This window comes from Orycteropus afer, unplaced genomic scaffold (genome assembly GCF_000298275.1).
Source record: "Orycteropus afer afer isolate SDZICR_OR568_19922 unplaced genomic scaffold, OryAfe1.0 scaffold00131, whole genome shotgun sequence".
NCBI classification, from domain to species: Eukaryota; Metazoa; Chordata; class Mammalia; order Tubulidentata; family Orycteropodidae; genus Orycteropus; species Orycteropus afer.
This window is the reverse complement of record NW_006921718.1, coordinates 7416880-7440767: the sequence shown is the minus strand read 5'-3', so window position 1 is coordinate 7440767 and position 23888 is coordinate 7416880. Positions and strand designations below refer to the sequence as shown.

Here is a 23888-nt window from a genome sequence, read left to right as displayed (position 1 = left end):
CCATGGTTAGGCGTTCAGTCTCTACTAAAGCCCAGTAACAAGCCAAAAGCTGTTTCTCAAAAGGAGAGTAGTTATCTGCAGAGGATGGCAGGGCTTTGCTCCAAAACCCCAAGGGTCCTCATTGTGATTCATCAATAGGAACCTACCAAAGGCTCCAAACAGCATCTCTATCTACTACAGACACTTCAAGCACCATTGGATCAGCTAGATCATATGGCCCAAGTGGCAGAGAAGCCTGCACAGCAGCCTGAACCTGTTGCAGAGCCTTCTGCTGTTCTGGGCCCCACTCAAAACTAGGAGCTTTCTGAGTCACTTGATAAATAGGCCACAGCAACACACCCAAATGAGGGATATGTTGTCTCCAAAATCCAAAAAGACCCACCAGATGTTGTGTCTCCTTTTTAGTCATGGGGGGAGCCAGATACAATAACTTATCCTTCACTTTAGCAGGAATATCCCAACATGCCCCACACCATTGGACCCCTAGAAATTTCACTGAGGTGGAAGGTACCTGAATTTTTGTTGGGTTAATTTCCCAACCTTTAGCATACATATGTCTCCCCAATAAGTCTAGAGTCACCGATACTTCTTCTTTACTAGGTCCAATCAGCATAATGTCATCAATATAATGGACCAGTGTGATGTCTTGTGGAAGGGAAAGGCGATCAAGATCCCTACAGACTAAATTATGACATAGTGCTGGGGAATTGATATGCCCTTGAGGAAGAACTGTAAAAGTATAGTGTTGGCCTTGCCAGCTGAAGGCAAACTGCTTCTGACAGTCTTTTGAAATTGGTATTGAGAAAAAGGCATTGGCCATATTAATAGCTGCATACCAAGTACCAGGAGATGTACTAATTTGCTGAAGCAATGAAACCACATCAGGAACAGCAGCTGCAATTGGAATCACCACCTGATTAAGTTTACGATAATCTACTGTCATTCTCCAAGATCCATCTGTTTTTTGCACAGGCCAAATAGGTGAATTAAATGGGGATGTGGTAGGAATCACCACCCCTGCATCCTTCAAGTCGTTGATGGTGGCAGTAATCTCTGCAACCCCTCCAGGAATGCAGTACTGCTTTTGGTTTACTGTTTTTGTAGGTAGAGGCACTTGGCCCCTACTACCACGAGATCCAATCAGCCCCATCGTAGTTAACTGTCTTAGTTTAATTAGGGCAGTTCTCACTGTCAAATCAGGTTTACATAAAATAGCAATCACAGCAGTCTTTAAGGATGCTGGAGCTCCCTTCACAAATTTATTCCTCATGGTACTGGTAAAAGGCATGTCTTCTGGGCTCTCCATTTCTGGATCTAGGAGTTTAATCTGATAAATCCATTCTAACAGGCCAATTTCCCTAAGCCTCTGGATACCTTCTTCTACATTATACCAAGGCAGGTCTGGTACTTCAACTCGACTTAAGGTAGGCCACCACATAATCCATGCCTCAGTAAGTCAACCAAATAAACTATTAGATCCTTTCCTAACCTCTTGAGCTGAGACATTGAATGAAGAATCCATACTTAGTGGGCCTAAATCAATAAACTCAGACTGATCCAATCTTACATTCCTTGCACCATTATCCCACATCCTCAGTAGTCATTCCCATACATATTCTCCAGGTTTCTGTCTGTACATGTTAGCAAAATCAAGTAGGTCTTTTCAGGTATAGCATTTCACGTCGTCAGTCACACTTTCTATTTCACCTTTTGGGGCTCACTTGGACTTGACTTTAGTTATGGGTCTCGCAGCAACAATGGGTGTTGAGGCAGTTCCTGAGAGCATTCAGGAATGTTTTCCATGGCCTCTGCTTCAAACAATGACCCAGCAGGACTGGTTTGGCTAGTCCCATCAAACTGAGGGAGAGGGGATAATGGTTTTACAGTAATCCGTTCAGATGGGAGGGATTCAACAGAATTTACAGGCTCCATATCCTGATCTTCCTGATTATCTGTCCATATGTCCCCATTCCAGGTTTCAGGATCCCATTTTTTTTCCAGTCAATGGCCTCACTTTAACATCAGACACCATTCTGGTTTGGCAATTTAGTTGGCATTGTAATTCAGCCACCCTTACAATAAGACTCTGGGTTTGGTTTTCAGCAATATCAGCTCTGTTACTAGAAGATATAAGGCTTTCTTTCAGAGCACAGATGGAAGCACTGAGGTCTTTTATGCAGCGATTAATCCGAGACTTAGCAGCTCTGAGCTCATCTCGCTTTTTCACCACTTTGCTAGTGTAAGCAGGACCAACCAACCAGCTTCCTTATGCTCTTCATTCTGGCAAAATTGCAGAAAAGTTCAATTATCCAATCACCCAGAGCATCACTTCTCACAAGTACTTGATCTATTGGTGGTGCTAGTTCACGTATTAATTTTGCCACCTCATGCCACAGATTAGCAGGGCCCTCTTTACTAGCAGACCCAGGGTCCTAGTGTCATTAAGATTAATTAAACTGAAGAACCAATCTTGGAAGCCCATCTTTATGATTTTGTCTCTCTAGAACCACTCCCAGTACCAAATGTGTTAGACTGGGTTCTCTAGAGAAACAAAAACCAGCAAAGCTTAGAGAGAGAGAGAGAGAATTTTATCTTAGGAAAATGGCTCACAAACATATAGAAGCCGGCAAGTCCAAAGTCCCTGGATCAAACATCAAGCTGGAGGCTTTTCCTGGCTCCTGCAGCCACAGGGGCCAAGAAGCTCAAGGCTGGCAAGGAGTACACTAGCTGTTGACTCCAATGAATGACGAATCCAAGATCTCCAGGCCGAATGGTGGACTACTCACTCACGGACAGTTGTAGGCAGCACAACGGAATCCCGATCCACAGAAGAACGCCTCTCTTCCCAGGATGTCCCTGGATATTCTGGAAGCAGGCCACACTCCTAGGGAAACTCCCCTTCAACAGATAGGCCACTCAGAACACAGTCATCCATTCCCATCATGGGAACGACCACACAGAACTGGGGTCTAGCCAAGTTGACACACAGCTCCAACTATCACACCATGATACTATATTTTCATACATTAATAATAATAGCATTATGGTTTGAGGAGACTTTGCATTAAGGAGCACTGGTGACACAGTGGTTAAGACATTTGACTGCTAACCAAAATGACAATGGTTCAAAACCACCAGCTGCTCCACAAGAAAAAGATGAGGTAATCTGCTTCTGTAAAGTTTTATAGCCTTGAAAACTCAATGTAGGTTTCTATGAGTCAGAATCAACTCAATGGCAGTGGGTTTGGTTCTTTTCTTTTGGGTTACATATAATTAAGGAATGATGCTCCCCATTTCTGTAACTAATACAGGCAGTTCCCAAGTTACAAAGGTCCAATTTATGAACAACTCATACTTGCCCTTTAACGTTATACAAATTTGATCTCACTTTGAAACAATTGAACCAACCTCTACTTACAACAAATTCTTCATAACAATCATCTTTACTTACTATACATTCAGTTTTGAAATCATTGAAAAGGCTTCGAGCCTTTTCTTATTCTAAAACCCAAAACCCACTGCCATCAAGTCAATTCCAACTCACAGTGACCCTATAGGACAAGTAGAACAGTCCCATAGGGTTCCCAAGGCTGTAAACCTTTACAGTAGCAGACTACATCTTTTCCCATGGAGCAGCTGATAAGTTTAAACTGCTGACCTTTTGTTAGCAGTCAAATGCATTAACCACTACACCACCAAAGTTCCTTACTTTCATTACAGTAATGCTAAATAAGACCTGTATGTGCCTGCTCTGACTTATCTACAAATACTGACTTAAAGTTACACTTAGGAACTAATTTCCTTCATAACCAAAGGACTGCCTTTGTACCTTTAATGACTTCTTAATTCATCCAGAAATCCATACTCCAGATTGTTTGCTTTGCTTCAATTGCAAGGATAAAGTTGTGCACCTCCCCAAACTGGCAGCAAATAGTGGTTCCTTACGGACCATTTCTGAGATATCACTTTTCCTCTTTCAGTTTTGTTTTTTGGTTTTCTTTCAGTGTGGGTACAGGGAAAAAGAACCTGTCACAGAGATCTGCTTTAGTGACTGGTCAGTTGGTAGGAGAGTGTCCTTTACCTCTCTGTTATCTCGGCTAAGCTAAGTAGTGACTTTTGAATAGGTGATATGTGTGGTTATTAGAGGCAATATTCAGCCAGAGGTCTTTCTCCAAGTTAGGTATTCCATTCCTTGGCCCAGCACCCCTGGGCAGCCTCTCCTCTCCTGCCCCTCTGCACAAAGCCATGGGAAAAACTAGGGTTCTCTTCCATGCCTTCAGGATCTGGGGAGAACTGGAATGGAATGAGATGGCATTCTTCTTCCCATCTCACTTCAGCTTTGGCCTCCTGGGCCCTGCTGACTGGGGCCAGTCCAGCACGACCACCACCAGCACCACCAGCACCACCACCCTCTACTCCCCACACACTGTGGGATCCCTAGTGTAGAAACTGTCACTATGTTCAAGTGAGTCCTCTAACTTCAGGGACCACATATCAAGCATCTCCTATTTTTACCCTGAAAGAGTGTGTGCTACCAGGATCCATGAGCACTCCTCCAAAACTTTCTCCCCAGACTCAGATCCTGCAGTGCACCATCGTGGGTCTCTGAGCCCTGGAATTCAGAGTGCACCAGTGTAACTGAGACAGTCACCACCCCTCCCAGGGGCCCCTCCAGTCTTGAAGAATGACTCTTTTGGAGCGCTATCATTTGAACTTGTCAAAGATTTCATATTACTTGTTTCCACAATCAACACCAATGGAAGCTTGTTGTTGTTGTTGTTATGTGCCGTCGAGTCGGACCCGACTCGTAGTGACCCCTCCTTGGGTTTCCGAGGAAGTATCACTATGGAAGTAGATTGCCCCATCTTCCTTCTGAGGAGTGGCTGGTGGGTTTGAACCACCAGTCTTCCGGTTAGCAGTCAGTGCTTTAGGCACTATGCTATCAGACCTCCCACTAATGGAAGCAGCAGTCAAGAAATCAGATGACATATTGCACTGAGCATATCTGCTGCAAAAGATCGCTTTAACATGCTGACAAGCAAATCTGTCTCTTTGAAGACTGTTGTTGTTGTCGTTATGTGCTGTGGAGTTGGACCCAAGTCACAGCGACCCCTCCTTGGATTTCTGAGGCCATATCACTACAGAAGTACCTTCCTTCCAAGGAGTGGCTGGTGGGTTTGAAGGTGCGCCTAACCCAAGCCATGGTGTTTTCAATTATCTCATATGCATGTGAAAGCTGGACCAACTAAGGAAGACCAAAGAAGAGTTGATGCTTTTGAGTTGTGGGGTCGGCAAAGAATACTGAAACTCCCATGGACTGCCAGAAGAACTAGCAAATCTTTCCTGGAAGAAGCGCTGCTGGAATTCTCCTTGGAATTGAGAATGGGCAGACTTTGTCTCACCTACTTTGGACGTATTGTCATAAGGAGCCATTCCCTGGAGAAGGATATCATGCTTGTTAATGTGGAGGGTCAACGAAAAAGGGGAAGATCCTCAACAAGATGGATTGACACGGTGGCTGCAATGATGGGCTCAGGTATAGCAAAGATTGTGAGGCTGGCACAGGACCGGGCAGTGTTTCATTCTGTAGCACATAGGGTTGCTGTGGGTAGGAGCAGACTTGATGGCACCTGAAAACAGTAACAACATCATTTGGCTTGTGGAAGACAAAGCATGTAGGAAGAGAAGGAATAACCTCTCACCCTGAATACTGCACTCCCAAACAAAGTGGTTTCTCTTGTCCTGTCCTTTCCCCAATTGGCTGGGTTGATGGGGTAGTAACTGTGTTGGTTCTATTGGAATGGGCTCTGTCTGTGTAAACTCCAGGGAGCGGTTCTGGTTCCACTTGTGCACACTTTGGGGTGTGGTGGAATGAGTTACTTTCAGTGGCCTTTTGCCTTGGTTCTTCAGAAAAACAGCTTGATAGATTTTTTTTTTTTTCTTCCACTAATCCTGAGGAATTACCTTTGCCCTAGTTTTCTACCCCAGGGGACTTGCTACTTGTGTCCAAGGTTGATTGACATTTCCTGGATAAATTGTACATATATTAGTTTGATACTTTTTGTCTGGTCCTGGACCACAGTCTGCCCTATGATTGGTATGCACTTTGCAGGGATTAATCAATAGACAATGCATATGAGGTCATTGGTAGCCCAGCCTTATGTACCATGCAAATGAAGTGTCTGTGGCCTACTGAGGGGATTGGTTAGTTCATGGCCCTGATGGGAGTGCCATGACTCAAAATTAATGAGGAGTTTGAATATTTAAGCAGCAAGCCCCACAGAGATCGAAAGATAGAAAGAAGCAGAAGGAAGAAAGAAGAGAAAAGAAGCAGAGAGAGAGAGAAGAGGCAAAGACCTTCTTGAAAGAGCTAGAACAGGGTCAAGTGTTGTAATTGAACACAGTGACAGGCCCTGAAGGCCTGAAGGGGCCCAGTGGCAGAGCTGGCAGTGACAGGTCCAGAAGGGCCTAGCAGCAGAACCTGTAGTAATAGAGGCCAGGGACAATAGGAGTCTGTCCTCAGGGGAACAAGAGCTGCTGAGAGAGCTGTCCTGCACTGAAGAAGGGAGACTGCCAACAAACTTCCTGCTACTGATTCCTGAGTTGTACCCTGTTTCTTAACATTTAACTATAAGTATGCTCTGTGAATTCTGTGTGGTCCTTGCAATGGATTATCTAGGCCAGCAGAGAAGCAAAGAGGGCCATGGAAGGGATGACTGGTGTCAGAATTGCTAAAAAGTTTGGAGGATGGAGGTATGTGTCCCTCCACCTCATAGGGATCAGCCTTGGAGTGATCTTAACTCCCATTAACCCCCCAGAAGTTAGAAAGGTTCTGACACTAGTATTATACTACCACCATCTTACACAGAGGCACCCTTGCACATTCAGAACAGGGGACCTTCTGACTTCAGCTTTGAACCTTAGCTAGAATCCTGGGACAACAAGAATAGTCTCACATGACCCCCTGTGACTGTGACTATCAACTTTCTCTGTGCCAGGCCCTGTGCTAAACAGCAAGCCTGAGGCAGAATACCAGTATTGTCCTCATTTACAGAGAGGTTTAGTAACTTGCCCAAGGGCACAGGTTCATCTAGTTCAAATAGCACTCAAAATCTGATTGTATCACCTCAAAACAGCTAAAGTCAGGAGTGAGGGGCAGAGGACATAGAAAACCTAAAAATAACAAACAAACCCAGTACCTTTGAATTTATTCCAACTCATAGCAACCCTGTAGGACAGTAGAACTGCTCCAGTAGGCTTTCCAAGGCTATAATCTTTACAGAAGCAGAGGGCCACATCTTTCTCCTGGGAGTGGTTGATGAGTTCAAACTGCCAATCTTCCAGTTAGCAACAAAGTACCTAACCACTGCCCCAGGAGGGCTCCCTGAGGAGATAGAAACTACAACTCAATGGTGCCTTCAATTATCAAATACATTTGGTTTGCTGTCCTCCACAGCAAAGATCATTTCTATAACTTCATCTCTGTCTATCCAAGCAACAAGGCCCAGATCACCTTCAGAGAGCACTGGATTCATGTGGCCGAGTGACTGAAAGCCAGGAGTCCTATTACCTGGATCATTTGTGGCAATTTGATGCTGTGTGAATTTATAAATTTGACTGCTAACCAGAAGGCTGGCAGTTCAAACCCACCAGCCACTCCTCGGAAGGAAGACTGGTCAATCTATTTCTGTAGCAATATCACCTCAGAAACCCAAGGAAGCGTTGCTATCAGTCGGATTCCACTCTACAGCAGTGAGAGGTTAGCCAAAAAAAGCCCTCAAGTTGACTCCAACTCCTACAAAACCCATGTGTGTCAGAACAGGGTTTTCAATGGTTGGTTTTTCAGAAGTCGATCACCAAGCCTCTCCTCTGAGGCATCTCTGGGTAGACTCGGACCTCTAACCTTCCAGTTAGCAGCTGAGCGTGTAACTGTTTGCACCTCCCAGAAGCTCCTTACAGCAAAAGCCCGGTTACAGTGCCAGGCTCTATCGACATCACTTGTCTCCTTTACAAAACCATCTCATTCTTTAGGTACTACTGTCATCCTCCTATTACTAGACTATCCATGGTTATCTGAGTCTGAAAAATTAAACACATTCATTCATGCATTCATTGATTAAATGACCATGTATTGAGCACCTACTATGTACCAGAGTCTGAACTAAACTCCAAGGATTCTAACGTAAATGGGATACTTGGTGTCATGGATTAAATTATGTTCTCAAAAGTTTATGTTGAAGTCCTAACCCCTGGTACCCATGAATGTGACCTTGTTTGGAATAGTGACTTTGAAGATGTTATCAGTTAATATGAGGTCATATTGGAGTAGAGTGGGTCCTAATCTAATCTGAGTAGAGTCTTAGACAAGAGAAGAGATACTGAGGGACAGACAAAGGGAAGATGTTGTTGTTGTTGTTGTTATGTGCCGTCGAGTCGGCCCCGACTCATAGCGACCCCTCCTTGGGTTTCCGAGGCAGTATCACTACGGAAGTAGGATTGCCCAACCTTCCTTCGGAGGACTGGCTGGTGGGTTTGAACCGCCAGCCGTCTGGTTAGCAGGCAAGTGTCTTAGCCACTATGCTACCAGAGCTCCCAAAGGGAAGATAGCACCACCCTAATAGCAGAGGCAGAGATTGGAGTGATGTTGCAGCTGCAAACCAAGGAACGCCTGGGACTACCAGAAACTGGAAAAGATAAGAAAGGATCTTCCCCTCGAGCCTTCCAAGAGAACGTGGCCCTGCCAACACCCTGGATTTGACTCCAAACCTCCACAACTGTGAGACAATAAATTTCTGCTCTTGTAAGCTACCCAATTTGCAGTACTTTGTTACAGCAGCCTAGGAAATCAGTACGCATGGGGGTTTTGCCAGGCTTCAAGTCACACTCATGGAGTAAGATTTCACCAATTCAAATGAAAAACTCCAGTAAGAATCATAAAGGGATATCCCCCTTTGTTGCTACTCTTCCTTAAATGATGAAATTCCTTTAGGGACTGAGGGCCAGCAGCTGTCAGGTTTCAGCATGCCCTGTAAAGTGCTTCCCAGTCTGTCCAAACGTCAGTTAACAGGTAAAGCAGGTCTTGATGACCCCCAAATGTGTAACAGCCTTCTTCTATGGGAAATTATCTCACTCATAAAATAGAAGGCATCTTGGTTCACCTCAAGATAGGCATTACCTGAGACGTAAATGCTGTTCCCACAGGCAGTTAGCAACCATTCAACACCAGCTGTTATTTGGCTGGAAACTAAGCTACTCTGAGCTGAGTAAAAATAGACACCATATTTTTATGCAAATAATGTACATATTATACATTTTTCATACCATGCAACACCCCACACACACTATTTTCATAGGTGTGCTATACCAGTATTGTTTATATATTGATGACTTCAATTTCAATTGGTTTTTCTATCCAATTAATTTTAAGTTAAGTCTTTGCCTTCATGCCTGTTGACTGAGAAATTTGATTCGAAGCAGCAGACCCTAACCAGTCTACCGCTGAGTTTCTAAAGCAACCCTGTTCCCACCAGGGTTCCTTCTCCACTCTGCAAACCACTTTCTCCAGTACAGGAAGAAAACACTTTTTCTCCCAGGAAAAGGCTCTCACCAGGCTGCTGGGGCCCAGAAGGTGTGTGGGTCTGCAAACTCGGTGCTGGGTAGGCCGCTCGGATGGCAAGGTGGGCGTACTGCAGACACACATTCTACTCCACCGTCCAGTTGGACAGCCATCTGCTCTGCTGTTTAAATCTCCTATCTGCGCAGACACCATGGGGCCAGAGTACGAACTTTGGGCACAAAGTGGTCATGCGTTCCTCATTCCAATGATATGGGTCCTGACTGGCCTCACCAGAACCCTGCACCTGTACTTCAGCATGGCTTCACGTGGGCTGGCACTGCAGGACCCAGGTATGCACTTGCAATGAACCCGAACACCACAGGACCAGCACCATGCAGCCTTCCACCCGTGTCCAACTCAATTAACCCAGCACAAGTGAACTACAAGGAGCTCTACCACTCTCTGGCCCGGCTGTAAACTGCCCCAGAACAAACATACAGTTTCCATTTTTTATTTTCCATTACAACATTACTACCAAACTCTATCCATGACTTCTTGACCGTGGCTTATAACTTTATTATACAATTTTAATAAAAAATAACATCAGAGTACTGAATGAGGGCGAATAGTGGACTGAAATTCCCTTCTGGAATGTCTTGAGACATTTGCGTGTATGCATGGGTGTGCTATGCCAGAAATTTTTGCATAATTTGGTCACTTCTGCCCATGTATGTGCATGTTATTTAGGTGTGTGTGCGATTTGAAAAAAAAAAAAAAATAGTGTTTGTAGAAATAATTCACCAATACCTGAGAAGGCACATCCCTGGCACCACAGCAAGAGGGGAAAAAAAAAATTGTTAAGTTGCTGGCAAGTCAATTATGACTCATAGAGACCCCATGTGGGTCAGAGTAGAACTGCACCCCCTAGTGTGTGTTTCCAATGCCTGATTTCTTGAAGTAGATTGTCAAGCCTTTCTTCCAAGGTGCCCCTGGGCAGGTTCAAACCTCCAACCTTTCAGTTAGTAGCTAAATGTGTGACAGTTTGTGCCATCCAAGGGACTCCACAGCAAAGAAGTGGAAGTCAATCTATGTTGGAGGCTTCTGAGCAAGAGTGTCCAGGAAAACTTTATGCTCATTCCCCTCGGCTGTCTGCACAATACCTTGCCTAGGAAGATAGTCAAGCTAAAGTTTACTGTGGTAAATTTAACTTCCAAGGAGCCTCCTGCCCTCCCTGTCTGTGCCCACTAAGGTTACTACCTCACCCTCCTTCGAAAAGAAGGCTACTTTGCCCACAGCTCTGGAGACCTCAGAGCACCCTTTAATGGCAACCCCACTCAGGAATCTTCAAGACATTTTGTCTCCTACTTTGCTCCCCTTTTGTGGGAAAGAGCATGAGATTTGGAATCAAACAAACCTGGTTTCAATCCTGGCTCTGCTACCTACTGTCTGTTTCATCTTAGACACACTTCTTGACCTCTTTGAAAATCTGTCCTTACGTTAAAAATGGGATTACTTGGATCAATTTGCAAGATTTAATGTAAATGCTTATGTAAAAGAGGCCTTCACAGAGTCTGGTATGTAGGAAATACTCAATGAATACGAGATTTCCTGCCCAGATATATAATCCTGAGACTCATAATGAGTAACTGTGGGAAGGATGAACTACTGCTCTTCCATAAGTTTGACCTCCAAGCATTGCTGCTAAGCTGGCTTCAATGTTGCTCGTGTATTTATTGAATGCCTACCACATGCCAAGAGTCCTTGGGGGGGTGCAAATGGTTAACTTGCTCAGCTGCTTACATAAAGGTTGACACCTCAAAAGAAAGGCCTGCTGGTCTACTTCCAAAAAAAATCAACCATTGGAGGCCCTATGGAGCAGAGTTCCACTCCAATACACATGAAGCAATGTCATTACCATGGAGGTTCAGGGGGTGCAGACTATACCAGGAGACACTGTTTGGTGGTGGTGGTGGGGGGTTTGACACAAAAATGACTGTCCATAAAATTTTTGTGCAGTGTTTCAACAGAAATTTATTATTTTATTTTTAATAAAAATACCCCTGTAGTTCGTTATAACAACAAATACATTTTTCATAAGCCCAGCTTACATATATCAATATAACTATAAGGCTAAAATTTTGTGCTAATTTACTTTTTGAAACTTCTCATGGGCTGCAGTCAGAGCTGTCATTATTACCGAATTACAATGATGCTTCAAAACATGTGATTTCATCTGCACACAATACAAGCTTGTGCTATTGTTGGTGGTGGTGCTGGTGTTTTGATAGTTGCAGATTTTGTCAAATTTTCTGATGTTTTAGCTACAAAATTGTGGTAATTAGTATTTGTGATATATTTTATATAAATAACTTTTTTTAAATACATTTTATTGAAATATAATTTTTGTTCATTGAAATATACAAAACTGAAGTAACATAGGTCAATGCTCAATAATTTTTTTTGAGAATGAAGTTGTAATTAAGGGAAAAGAAAGAGAAAAATCAAAAAAAGTTTCTGCTCAGTTACTAGTAATGTAATTCAATGCAGAAAAAAGTTTATAAAATGATTTTGTTGTTAATACTCATATAAAACCAAACTCACTGCCATCGAGTTGGATCCGACTCATAGGGATCCCTCCTTAGGTTTCCAAGGCAGTATCACTACAGAAGTAGATTGTCCAACCTTTCTTTGGAGGAGTGGCTGGTGGGTTTGAACCACCAGCCTTCTGGTTAGCAGTCAAATGCCTTAGGGACTACACCACCAGAGCTCCTAGTATTCATATAATCTAAGAAATATTATAGTTAAGCAATTTACAACTATATTTATCACATATTATTCTATGATTAAAACTGATAGTAAACATTACTAAGGATTCTGTGTCATCTGGTATGGGGGAGGTGACAATGGAAGACACCAACTCTAGTGATGCCACTGATCTGGAGTCACCACAAACTGGGGTCAACTCAGTGGCAATTGGTTTAGCATGTGCCAAGCACTGTGTGGGCTGTAGACATGACCTTTAATTATGACAACAGGCTGCAAAACAGGTGTTACCATCCCGATTTTACAACAAGCTCAGAAAGCTTTAGTGGCCAGGCTGGAGAAGGGTGGTGGAGCCAGGAGTCAGTCTGGTACTGTCTGTGGTTCTCTAATCAGATTTCATCTCCAGCTCCATCTTTGTGAGTGGGGCCCTGGAATATGCATTTTAACACCTCTACTCTGACTCTGGTGATAAGCCAGGTGTGCAGAGCCCTGACCCACCTCTTGCTGCTGTTGAGAAGGTGACTGTATGTAGCTGCTCTTGATCACGGCCAAAAGAGTTATATGTTAAGGGCCTGAGGGAAGTAATATTTTTCTTTCGAAAATCTTTAAAAAGACACCAAATTTCCATGTGTCTGAGGTTGTATGAAGAAACTGTTTTACTGATTTTACTTCAAATTACTTGAGACAAACCCGTGAATCACAGAAGGGCATTATGTTCAGTAAGAAACTCGGAGCAATCGAAGTAGAGTAATTTTCTCTGTCTCCGCCTTTTAATGACAGTTTTGATCCATAATGGAAAGAGGGCAAAAGTCACAACCCACAGAAGTATATGGAAACCTATGGAAGACCAGAGGGATGGCTTATATTGCTTGGATTTATAACATGCTTGAAGCCTCTGTGTTTTAATCAAGTAACGCAAAGGCTGCCCTCGAGATATTTAACCTGTTCTCCAGCAAATCAACACTAACAAAGGCAGATCGTTGTTGTTGTTGTTATGTGCCGTCAAGTCGGCCCTGACTCATAGCGACCCCTCCTTGGGTTTCCGAGGCAGTATCACTACGGAAGTAGGATTGCCCAACCTTCCTTCCGAGGAGTGGCTGGTGGGTTTGAACCGCCAGCCTTCTGGTTAGCAGTCAAGTGCTTTAGCCACTATGCTACCAGAGCTCCTAACAAAGGCAGATTGGGGTAGTCAAAAGCCTGGTGGTGTAGTAGATAAGACATTTGGCTGCTAACCAGAGGTCAGCAGTTCAAACCCACTACCTGCTCTGTGAGAGGAAGATGAGCTGATCTACTGTAAAGATTTACAGAATTGGAAACCCAATGGGAATCACTATGAGTCAGAATCAACTTGATAGCAGTGGGTTTGGGTTTTTTGGTTATGAGAAAAATGTAATTCAAATTTTCAGTATCTATTAAATTTAATGTGGCAAAAAGTGTCTATTAGCAAATAGGAGTTTTATTTGGTGGCGTAGTGGTTAAAACACTTGGTTGTTAACTGAAGGTTTGGCATTTTGAACCCACCAGCCACTCCACAGAAGAAAGATGAGGCTGTCAACTTCTGTAAAGATTTACAGCCTTAAAAACCCTATGGGGTTGTTCCACTCTGAACTACAGGATCACTCTAGTCGGAACTGACTTGTCAGCAATGAGTTATTCTGTGGGTTAATTAATAATTTGCAAGTAAAATGTATAACTAGATTATTATATATTTCTCTCAAATTAATAATTATATTCTATTTCATAAAATCCACAAGCAATATGAAATGGCTCTTCCCTATATGATGTAGATTGAACCTGGGCCTGTGTCTCCCTAAAGAGAGTAATGCCTAGTAGCATTTACCACAGGGTAAGACAGAGGAGTACTTTGGAGAAATTAGAAACTTCCCTAGGACTTGTTATGAAAGTTCAATCCCTTTAAAGTAAGAGAAATGTCGTAAATCACGCAAATTCAGTTTTGCCTGAGGATGGTGTGGCGACTGGCTGAACCCTGGAGGCTGCTGCCAGCTCTTTAGTAATTTGTCTGGCACAGTCTGTGGGCAGAAGTAAAGGCAACCCACTTGTTAGCAAGAAATAGGGTAAGTGAGTAAGCTGCTTCCTGCCACACCAGTTTATGCCTGCAAGAGCACTCAACAGCTTCACTTCAGGCCAGTTCCGGGGCTCAGTGCACTGACCTGCTGTCCCTCATCACCACTGTGATCCCACAGGAGAGGATAGTGTCAGAGGGTGAAATGGGCAGGTGCAGCACTGGGCAATAGGTCTGCACCCCCCACCACGTGTTCATCTGTGAGGTCTCTCCAGGGTGATGATTCTAAAACTGTTTCCCAATATCAAGGAAGGCAGACAGTTCCTACAAAAAGGACACGACCTTTTTTACCTCACATACTGTATCCCTGGGCTTACTCTTGTGTGTACCAAAAAACAGGTCAGTCCTCAGCAGAGTTAAGGCTGGATCTGGAATGCTGTGGTAGGCTGAAAAATGGCACTAGAAAGATATCCATGTCTTAATACCTGAAACTTGTGAATGTCACCTGCTATAACAAAACCAAACAACAGAAAAAAAAAGAAAAAGAAAAAGCTCTTTGCAGATGTGATTAATCAAGGATCTTGAGATTGGGAGGTTATCCTGGATTATCAAAAAAAAAAAAAAAAAAAAACTCACTGGCATCGAGTCAATTTCAATTCATAGAGACCCTCATTGGGTTTCCAAGGTGGTAAATCTTTATGGAAGTAGATTGCCCAATCTTCCTTCTGTGGAATGGCTGGTGGGTTTGAACTGCCAGTCTTCTGATGAGCAGTCATATGCCTTAACTGTGCCACCAGATCTCCTTCTGGATTATCCAGGTGGACCATAAATGCAATCACAAATGTCCTTATAAGAAGGAGGCAGAGGGAGATTTTACCACACATGGAGCAGGAAGCAAGGTGACCATGAGATGGTCACACACAAACACATCAGCTACTGTCCAGTGGACTCTGACGGATGGTGATCCTATGTCGTTTGTGTAGAACTGGTCTCCGTAGGGTTTTCAATGGCCAATTATTCAAAAGTAGATCACCAGACCTTTCTTCCAAGGTGCCTCTAGGTAGACTCAAACCACCAACCTTACAGTGAGCAAGTGAATGCAGCATTAACCGTTTGCACTGCTCAGGGACTCTATCCCTAGGCTAGTGCTAATTAAAACAGCAAAAGCAGTATGTTTATGAACCATAGCTTTCGACATCTGTCAAATTAATTGCTGTAGTTTTGAACTGTCATTTGAATATTTTATTATTATTTCATCTTTGGTTTGCTTATTGGCTTGTCTCTCTATCCAGATAGCACATTGTTTTAGGGCATGGATCATGTCAGTCCATCCTGATTTCACCCGCTACAGCACAGGTCTTTGCATGTAGCCAGTGTTCAGTAAACACTTCTTCATTTTATTTTATTTCTAGTCCTATAAGAGCCTACCTACTATTTTGTAGGCCCCAATGTAACCCCATTTTCTTGCAGGTGAAACAACAAAAACCTATCAGAAACCATCAATTCCAGAAACAACCACACAGCCAGTCATCTTGACTCAGGTACCAACAACAACTACAGCCAAGGCCACCCACACCACGTTGCCAAAGCCATCCCCTTATGCAACCTCCACCACAAGCAGTCCCAGACCACGGCCTGTGGGCCACAGGAGCTGGGAACCAGGTCAGTGGGTAGATTGTGTGTTGCTGTAGACAGACAAGCAGGAGACTGAGTTTTGAGAGAAACAGCTCTGTGTGAATACCTGAATGTAACACCCACCCAACCATTTGCGCTGGGTGATTGAGGATCGCCTGGGCCACGGGTATGTGGCTGGTGTCCTCCCTGACTCAAGGAGTAAACTTCAGCCCAATAATTCAGAGGCTAATAGCCAAGCAAACCATGAAAAAGGCATTTAATAGAAATTCAAAAATACAAGTACTCTTATTGTACTTTTAAAGGCAGAATATTACATAAAATTTCCCTTTACAAAATCCCCATTTCTCCAAAAGCTCAATTCAAAGAGCAGTAGATTTCTGTGAACACTGGAGTGTTTTATTTTGCTTTGCTTTGTTGTTAAGTAACAAATGTATACTCTTGGAAATCTTCAAACATTTAAAACAAAACCAAATGAAGCCCTTTAGGAAAACCCACATAGCTCAAATATTTATCCCTTTTCTGACTGTTTTTGTCTTATCACTTGTATGCATTTCTCAAATCATGTTTTAGCAAAGTCTAGTTTAAGTAATTAATCTCAGTGTTGCAGCAAGCAGGACCTTAAGTGCACATTTGATAATCCAATCTCAAGTTTCTAGCAGGCTTATATTTAAACCACCCTGGGACAAAGGTCTTCTGGGAAGAAGGTCGGAAATTCCACAAAACATGCCACTGTTAGCTCAGCAATTTTTTTCTAAATATTTCCCACCTGATCACTGCATTGCTTTTTTTTTTCTTCTGGAAGGAAATGTCCAGGACTTATTCTTTTCAATCTCACTTCCAGCTTCCAAACATAACTGCCACTTACATGGCCCTTCCTGCCTTCCTCATTACAACTCAGCTGGTAGCATAGTGCCTGAGGCACTTGACTGCTAACCAGAAGGCTGGCAGTTCAAACCCACCAGCCACTCCTCGGAAGGAAGGTTGGGCAATCTACTTACGTAGTGATATCACCTCAGAAACCCAAGGAGGGGTCTCTATGAGTCAGGTCTGACTCGATGGCACTTAACAACAACAACATCTGCTATTCATCTATATATTCAGCAAATATGGATTAGTGTTACAGTGTGCCAGGCACTGTCCCAAGCACTTGGTGGATATTTGCCTACTGCATCCTCAGAACAACACTTCAAGATACATACATGACCTCTAGTTTGATTAATCCATTTTATTGGTGAGGAAACCAAGGAGTAGAGCGGTGAGGAAGTCGACCCCAGGGACACAGCTGGGAAGTGGCAGAGCAGGGATTCCCACCCTAATGGCAGCCTGGCTCCCGCACAGAAGGCATCCCTGCCATAAACCAACACCTCAGACACCAGTGAAGACCACTGTATCAGGAGCCTGACCATCAAAGAATGGTGCAGGTGTAGCAGCAAGATTAGAGGGTACCAGCAACAGCCAGCTCCAGCTGTAGTTAATAACAAAACAAACTCACTGCCGTTGAGTCCATTCCTACTCCTAGGGATGCCTCCTTGGGTTTCCAAGGTGGTATCTCTATGCAAGTAGATTGCCCAATCTTCCTTCCAAGGAGTGGCTGATGGGTTTGAACTGCCATCATTCTGGTAGCAGTCAAATGCCTTAGGCACTACGTATTTTCCATGTGCCAGGCACACTGTGTGCATGTAATTTAATCTTCCCAAAAATCCTATGAAATAGGGGTTGTTATTATTTGTCCCATTTCACAGATGACTTATGGAAGAAAGTATGATATAAAGTTCCAAATCAAGTTGTTGTTGTTATTTGCCGTCGAGTCGGCCCCGACTCATAGCGACCCCTCCTTGGGTTTCTGAGGCAGTATCACTATGGAAGTAGGATTGCCCAACCTTCCTTCCGAGGAGTGGCTGGTGGGTTTGAACCACCAGCCTTCTGGTTAGCAGTCAAGTGCCTTAGGCACTATGCTACCAGAGCTCCTAATCAAGAGTACTATAAAAATGATGTATGTGGTTTTCTGAAATATATCAGACACTCCCCCACCATCTCATTCCCATTTAACTCAGACTAACGTAGTTGTTTTTTTTTTTTTTTTCCTCTCTTTTTTTTTTTTTGTAACTGTGGTAAATATATAGGTAACCAAACAGTGACCATTTCAACAATGTTCACATGCACAGTTCAGTGCCTTTCATTATGTTTATCATGCTGTTCAACCATGAACCTTGTCTGTTCCCAAATTATATCATTACCCTTAACAGAACTTGGGCTAATATCACCAAGGAATCATGATACCTGACTGTGAAGTAGTTACATACACAGAGAGAGTTATATAGGATGCTGTCTGGCTGGGTTAACAAGGGCCCCATAGCCAGAAGTTTTCTTTGTTTTTAAATTTCAGTCTCTTGACTTTTAGAGCCTATGATTTTTCCAAAGATTTTGGAGTAGCTGAGCACTTATTTGTAAGTTGCTTTCTGTCTCTTTAGAGGATGTAAATTTTTGTATAATACGAATAATTAAACATGTACTTGCTACACTGGGAGCTTTGAAATCCTGTTTCAAGTTGGGCCTGAGCTTGTGGAAAACCTCAAGAAACTTGAAGGAGTGGCTCCCACTCTGGCAAGGCCGCATTATTCCTGGCGTGGGGACAGGGGCTTTGGATAGCAGCCTCCCAGCCAACTAGCGTTCCTTCTTCATCCTTGTCCAGCACCGGCTTCCTTGCCACAGGCTGCTGGGCAAACACTCAGAGCAGGCCCTTCAGGCAGCATACATAACGACTGCTAAGAAAGGAGCCAATATGGGGATGGAAGGAAACTTTTAAAAAATTGTGTTGCCTACTCAAAGGATTTTCTGTAGACATGGAGAGAAAGGACTGCCTATGTCTTTTGTCTAATAACAGCTGTATTAAGATATAATTCACACATCATACAAGTCACCCACTTAAAGCATACAATTTAGTGCTATTTAGTATAGTCATGGGAGCTGTGAAACTGATCCACCACAATCAATTTTAGGACAATTTCATCACCCCAAAAAGAAGCTCCCTATCCCTAACAGTCACCTTTCTCCCTAATGCACCCTCCAGCCCAAAGTAACCACCAATCTACTTTCATGATGCCTATGTCTTAATGTATGATTATAGGTATTTGCTATTAGATTTTAGCCCAAGTATATTAAATAATACCCACCAGCTACTCCTTGAAAAGAAGGTTGGGCAATCTACTTCCGTAGTGATACCACCTTGGAAACCCAAAGAGGAGTCACTATGAGTCAGATCCGACTCCACGGCAGTGAGTTTGGTTCTTGGTTTATATTAAATAATGTTTGGTACTTTAATAACTCCTTTTTTCCTTCAAATGAGCTCAAAACATTCTGTCAATTGTAAGAGAATAATGCTCCCATTGCTGGAAGACAAGTGAGTTGCTATTATTGTATTTATTAAGTATTTTTAAAATTTTCCTTTTAAATATGTGACTGGAGTCAAAAGATTCTAGAAGTGAATGGGAAGTTCAAGCAAAATATTATTCATATTTTCACATTCAACTAATATTTATTGAGTATCTACTATGTGTCAGGCACCATCCCAGGATCTTGGACTACACTGGGGAACACATTCCATCAAGACCCCCACAGCAGAGCACTTCAGCTTAGGATACCTGAGCAGTTTGTGGCTGGAACAGGAGCGACCTGTGTTTAGGACTCAGGGTCCATGAGTCATCTTTGTTCTATAATGAGGTAAAAAGATGCCTCTCAGACAGGACACAGGAGCTTGGAGGGAGTCCAGTGGAAACTAGGAACTGTGAAGCAGGAAGAGACAGGGCTTCTCCCAGTCCATGAGCAGATGCTGATGCGGATTGCAGGATTCCAAGGAAGATGAACTCCAAGACAAATGGGGCTGGACACTAAGGCCACATTGCAGCCCCTTAATTGAACCATGAATGTGTATACCAAATAAGACCGCAAGGAAGAAACCAAGTCTGAGGATAAGAGTTAAGAGCCAAGTGACAGAGACCTCTCAAAAGAGCAAGAGTGAGACATGGGAGCTGCCAAGGACTACAGTGGCCCACAGGATCCAGGGCAGCCACAGAGCTGCACACCAATGGTCAGAGGCAGCAGTGTGGAGAGCCAGATCTATAGAGATGCCTAGGAAAGAGTTCTGGAAAAGATCCAGACCTCTCCAGGGCCAGCTGCATCTACTGCAGGCTTAGAAGTGGTAGCTTGCTTCTTTGACTTAACATTCACAGGTGTGAATGGTGTCACAGGCCACTCTTCCCATGTCACTAAGTGCACATGTTGTTGTTGTTGTTATGTGCCATTGAGTCAGACCAGACTCATAGCAACCCTTCTTGGGTTTCCGAGGCTGTATCACTACGGAAGTAGATTGCTCCATCTTCCTTCCGAGGAGTGGCTGGTGCGTTTGAACCACCAGCCTTCTGGTTAGCAGTCAAGTGCCTTAGGCATTACGCTACCAGAGCTCCCAAGTGCACATAGTCATCAAAATTTTAGTGGCGGTATAGTATTTTCTTTGGAGTCCCTGTGTGGTGTATATGATGAAAATATTTGGCTGCTATCAGAAAGGCTGGCGGTTGGAGTTCATCCAGAGGAGCTCTGCCCAGCATTCTTTTCCTAGTCACGTTCATTTCAAAAAATACCAGGGTTGTTTCAGCTGACCTAACAGATTAAATGGATCCACAACAAGGAAAGGCCAGAAAGGGTGATCAGGGAGCCTCCTAGTGGCCAGGCTTGGTATGTTTTTGATCATTGATCTTTCTACACCCCACTCCACTCTCTGAGCAAGGACAATTAAGGGACAAAAGTGGTGAAACCTGGGTCAGGAAGAAAGACCAGCATCTCTCACTGGCCATCCCTTCCACAGATGCTTTCCCCTCTCACCACATATATGCTCACCTTCTTCTAAGTGTCTGGAGAAGCTTTTTCTTAAAATCCAGTATTATAAATAGTAAGACAAGCATTCCACAAGGAAAACAGGTAACAGTCAGGATCTGTCAAGCCATGTTAGCAGAACTACAAATGGCCAAAAAATATGACAAAATGTGTTCAACTTCACCAGACATCAGATAAATGCAAATTAATTAAACTAAGAAGATATCATTTTCCACCAATTCAGACTGGAAAATGATAATGCACAGTATTGGCAAGAGTGTGGCAAAATGACCCAGAATTTGCACTTACAGGAATATATCCTAAGGTAATTAGCAGCCAAGGTTGAAAAACAAAAAGAATACATACAGATGTGTACATAATAGAAAAATAAATGGAAACAGTTTAATAGTCTATTGTTAGAAGAACAGTTAAAAAAAATAACTATACCAGTTGCTCAAGAATTGACCTCAATGCATGGTGCCCCCATGGATGTCAGGGTAGAGCTGTGCTCCACGGGGTTCTCAGTGCTGATTTTTCAGAAGCAAATCACCAGGCCTTTCTTCCTCAGCTCCTCTGGAGAAACTTGAACTGCCAGCCTTTCTGATAGCAGCCAAATGCTTTATTCATTTGCACCACCCAGGGACTCCAAAGAAAATACTATACTGCCACTAAAATTTTGATGACTATGTGCACTTAGTGACATGGGAAGAGTGGCCTGTGATACTAGTGACACCATTCACGCCTGTGAATGTTAAATCAAAGAAGCAAGCTACAAAACATGGGCACCAGTCTCATTTCTGTAATTATATATTGTACATGAGAACATGTGCATAGGAAAAGGGACAGAAAAGTATGTATCAAAATTACATACCCATAACTGCTGGACTGAGAGGTGCAGGTGATTGCTTACTACTCATAGTATATGACTTTTTACAGGGAGTATGTGTTATCTGTATAATTAGAGAGAACATAGAACATTTGAGTTTGCATTCTAATAATTGAACCAAAGGCAAAGGAAGTCATAAATTCGTTGCAGATTAGATATCATTCTAAGATAAATTGATATTTTTCCATGACCTTTCATCACTTCTTTCGCTAGATTGATTTTCACACAGCCCCTTTTCTTCGAAAGGGGCTTTGCATTTCTCTTTACAAAATCCTTATCTCCTTTCCTCTTTTTAAAGTCTTGCTTCAGAGAAATTGCCCAATAAATAATGAATGCTGAAAGGTATTTGGTTCTCTCACAAGATAATTAAGGATAACCCATTGAGTACCTTTAAAAATGACTGAAAGCTAATGCTATTTGCATCAACACCATGTTAATGCAGTTTAAGGAAATTGCTAAATGTTAAGTGACGTGTCAACTGACGGATTAGTGTGACCTCCTCACAAATTCCATCGCTGAGAAGAATTATTGTTAAGAATAATGAAGTGTAAAGCAATATGGCAGTTGGGTAAAAGATATTTACTTTGACAATTGTAAAATACAAAGGTTGTTATTACCTAGAATTTTCAGCTAGTCTGTTCAGTTAAATCCACTTCTTTTTTTTTTTTTTTCTGTTTCAATGTCTCCTCCAGGGCAGGCTCAGACCGCCCATGGATGAAACTTTACCTTGATTCTGACCTTGGTAATGTCTTGTTAGATTGGATCATGGAAAGAATGAAAACAGTTAGATTAAAATTCATGTTCTGACCAGTCAAATGTTATTGCAGATCACTGGTCCACAACCACCAACATGAGCAGCCTAAACAGCCCCGGTGACAATACAGGTAAGAACCTCAACTCACCTTTCTAGCTATGGATGAAAGTTAAGCTTGTTTACATGGGGTTTGTTTCCCCAAGTCCTTCCCATTTGATTTAAATTTGGATGGAAAGCATTAAACCATTTAGGCCAAGAGAAAATACTGCCCTTCCAGAGTCCAACTTGTTAGGAAATTTATAAGGAAAGTAAGGAAGTTATTAAATAAACAAAGCCTTCACTGAAGCTCAATTCCCTTGAGGTGATTTTGTGGAGGTTGGGATAGAATTTCTAAGGATTTGGTAACTAAGCTCTTAGAAAACCTGGAAAGGGATACCACTAAGGTTCACACTTGAGGAAGTAGGCTCAGAGGCTGGGGGAGAATTATATCATGTCCAGGAAAGGACAGAGCTGATTTTGCTTGGGTACTTCTACAATATGAGGTATAGAAACACATTCCCTCTCCTCAGGAATTCTTCTGTGAATTGTTGACCTTCCCTGGAACTCCTTTCTTCACTTCTGTGTGCACTCCTAAACGGTTTAGCCAAAGAACTGGATGTGCAGAGAGATGAAACAAATTTGCTTCTTTGTGATATTGTCAAAGGCCTGCAGAGATTAAAAAGGAAAATAGAGCAGGGTTGGGTGTTTTCCACAATCTTAGCTCTGGGCCTTCCCCACGAGTTGATAGACTTGTTCTTGTTAGCTGCCATTGACTTCGGCTTCCAACTCATGATGACCCCAGGCACAATAGAGAAAATACTGCCCTGTGCTACACCATCCCCATGATCCATGGCAGATCGGACTGTTGTGATCCATAGGTTTTTCACTGACTGATTTTTTAAAAGTAGATCACCAGGACTTCTTTCTTCTTAGTCCATTTTAGTCTGGAAGCTTAGCTAAGACCTGTTCAGCAAGACAGCAACAGGCAAGCCTCGACTGACAGATGAGTGATGACTGTGCATGAGCTGTGTTGGCTGAGAATCAAGCCCAGGCCTCCCACACAGGAGGTGAGAATTCTACCACTGAACCACCAACATTTCATGATAGACTTGATAAGAGTATAAAATTCCTTTTGAAGCTCGAAGGCACTAGGATGGAAGGCTTGGGACTCGGTCAAGGAGTTCTGTTTTTTTTCCTGCTAGTAAATGCTCATCTGCCCTCCTCATGTTAAAAGATTCCCAGATCTAGAGTTCTGGCAAGATGGTGGACTAGGCAGAAAGACTGCACAGACCCTCTTCAACAAAGAAAAGGGAAACCAATTAACACAGACACAGAAGATAATCTTGGACCCCTGAGCCTTGAA

General features: G+C 43.0%; 1 protein-coding gene across 1 annotated transcript in view; it reads left to right on the top strand.

Annotated features, from left to right (window-relative positions):
* The window catches only part of VIT (vitrin), a 150330-nt gene that overhangs the window by 25920 nt on the left and 100522 nt on the right, over positions 1 to 23888 (top strand). The window contains exon 5 of the mRNA XM_007945083.1: positions 15813 to 16012. Coding sequence (XP_007943274.1) covers positions 15813 to 16012 — 200 coding nt within the window. The remainder of the gene's footprint in view (positions 1 to 15812; positions 16013 to 23888) is intronic.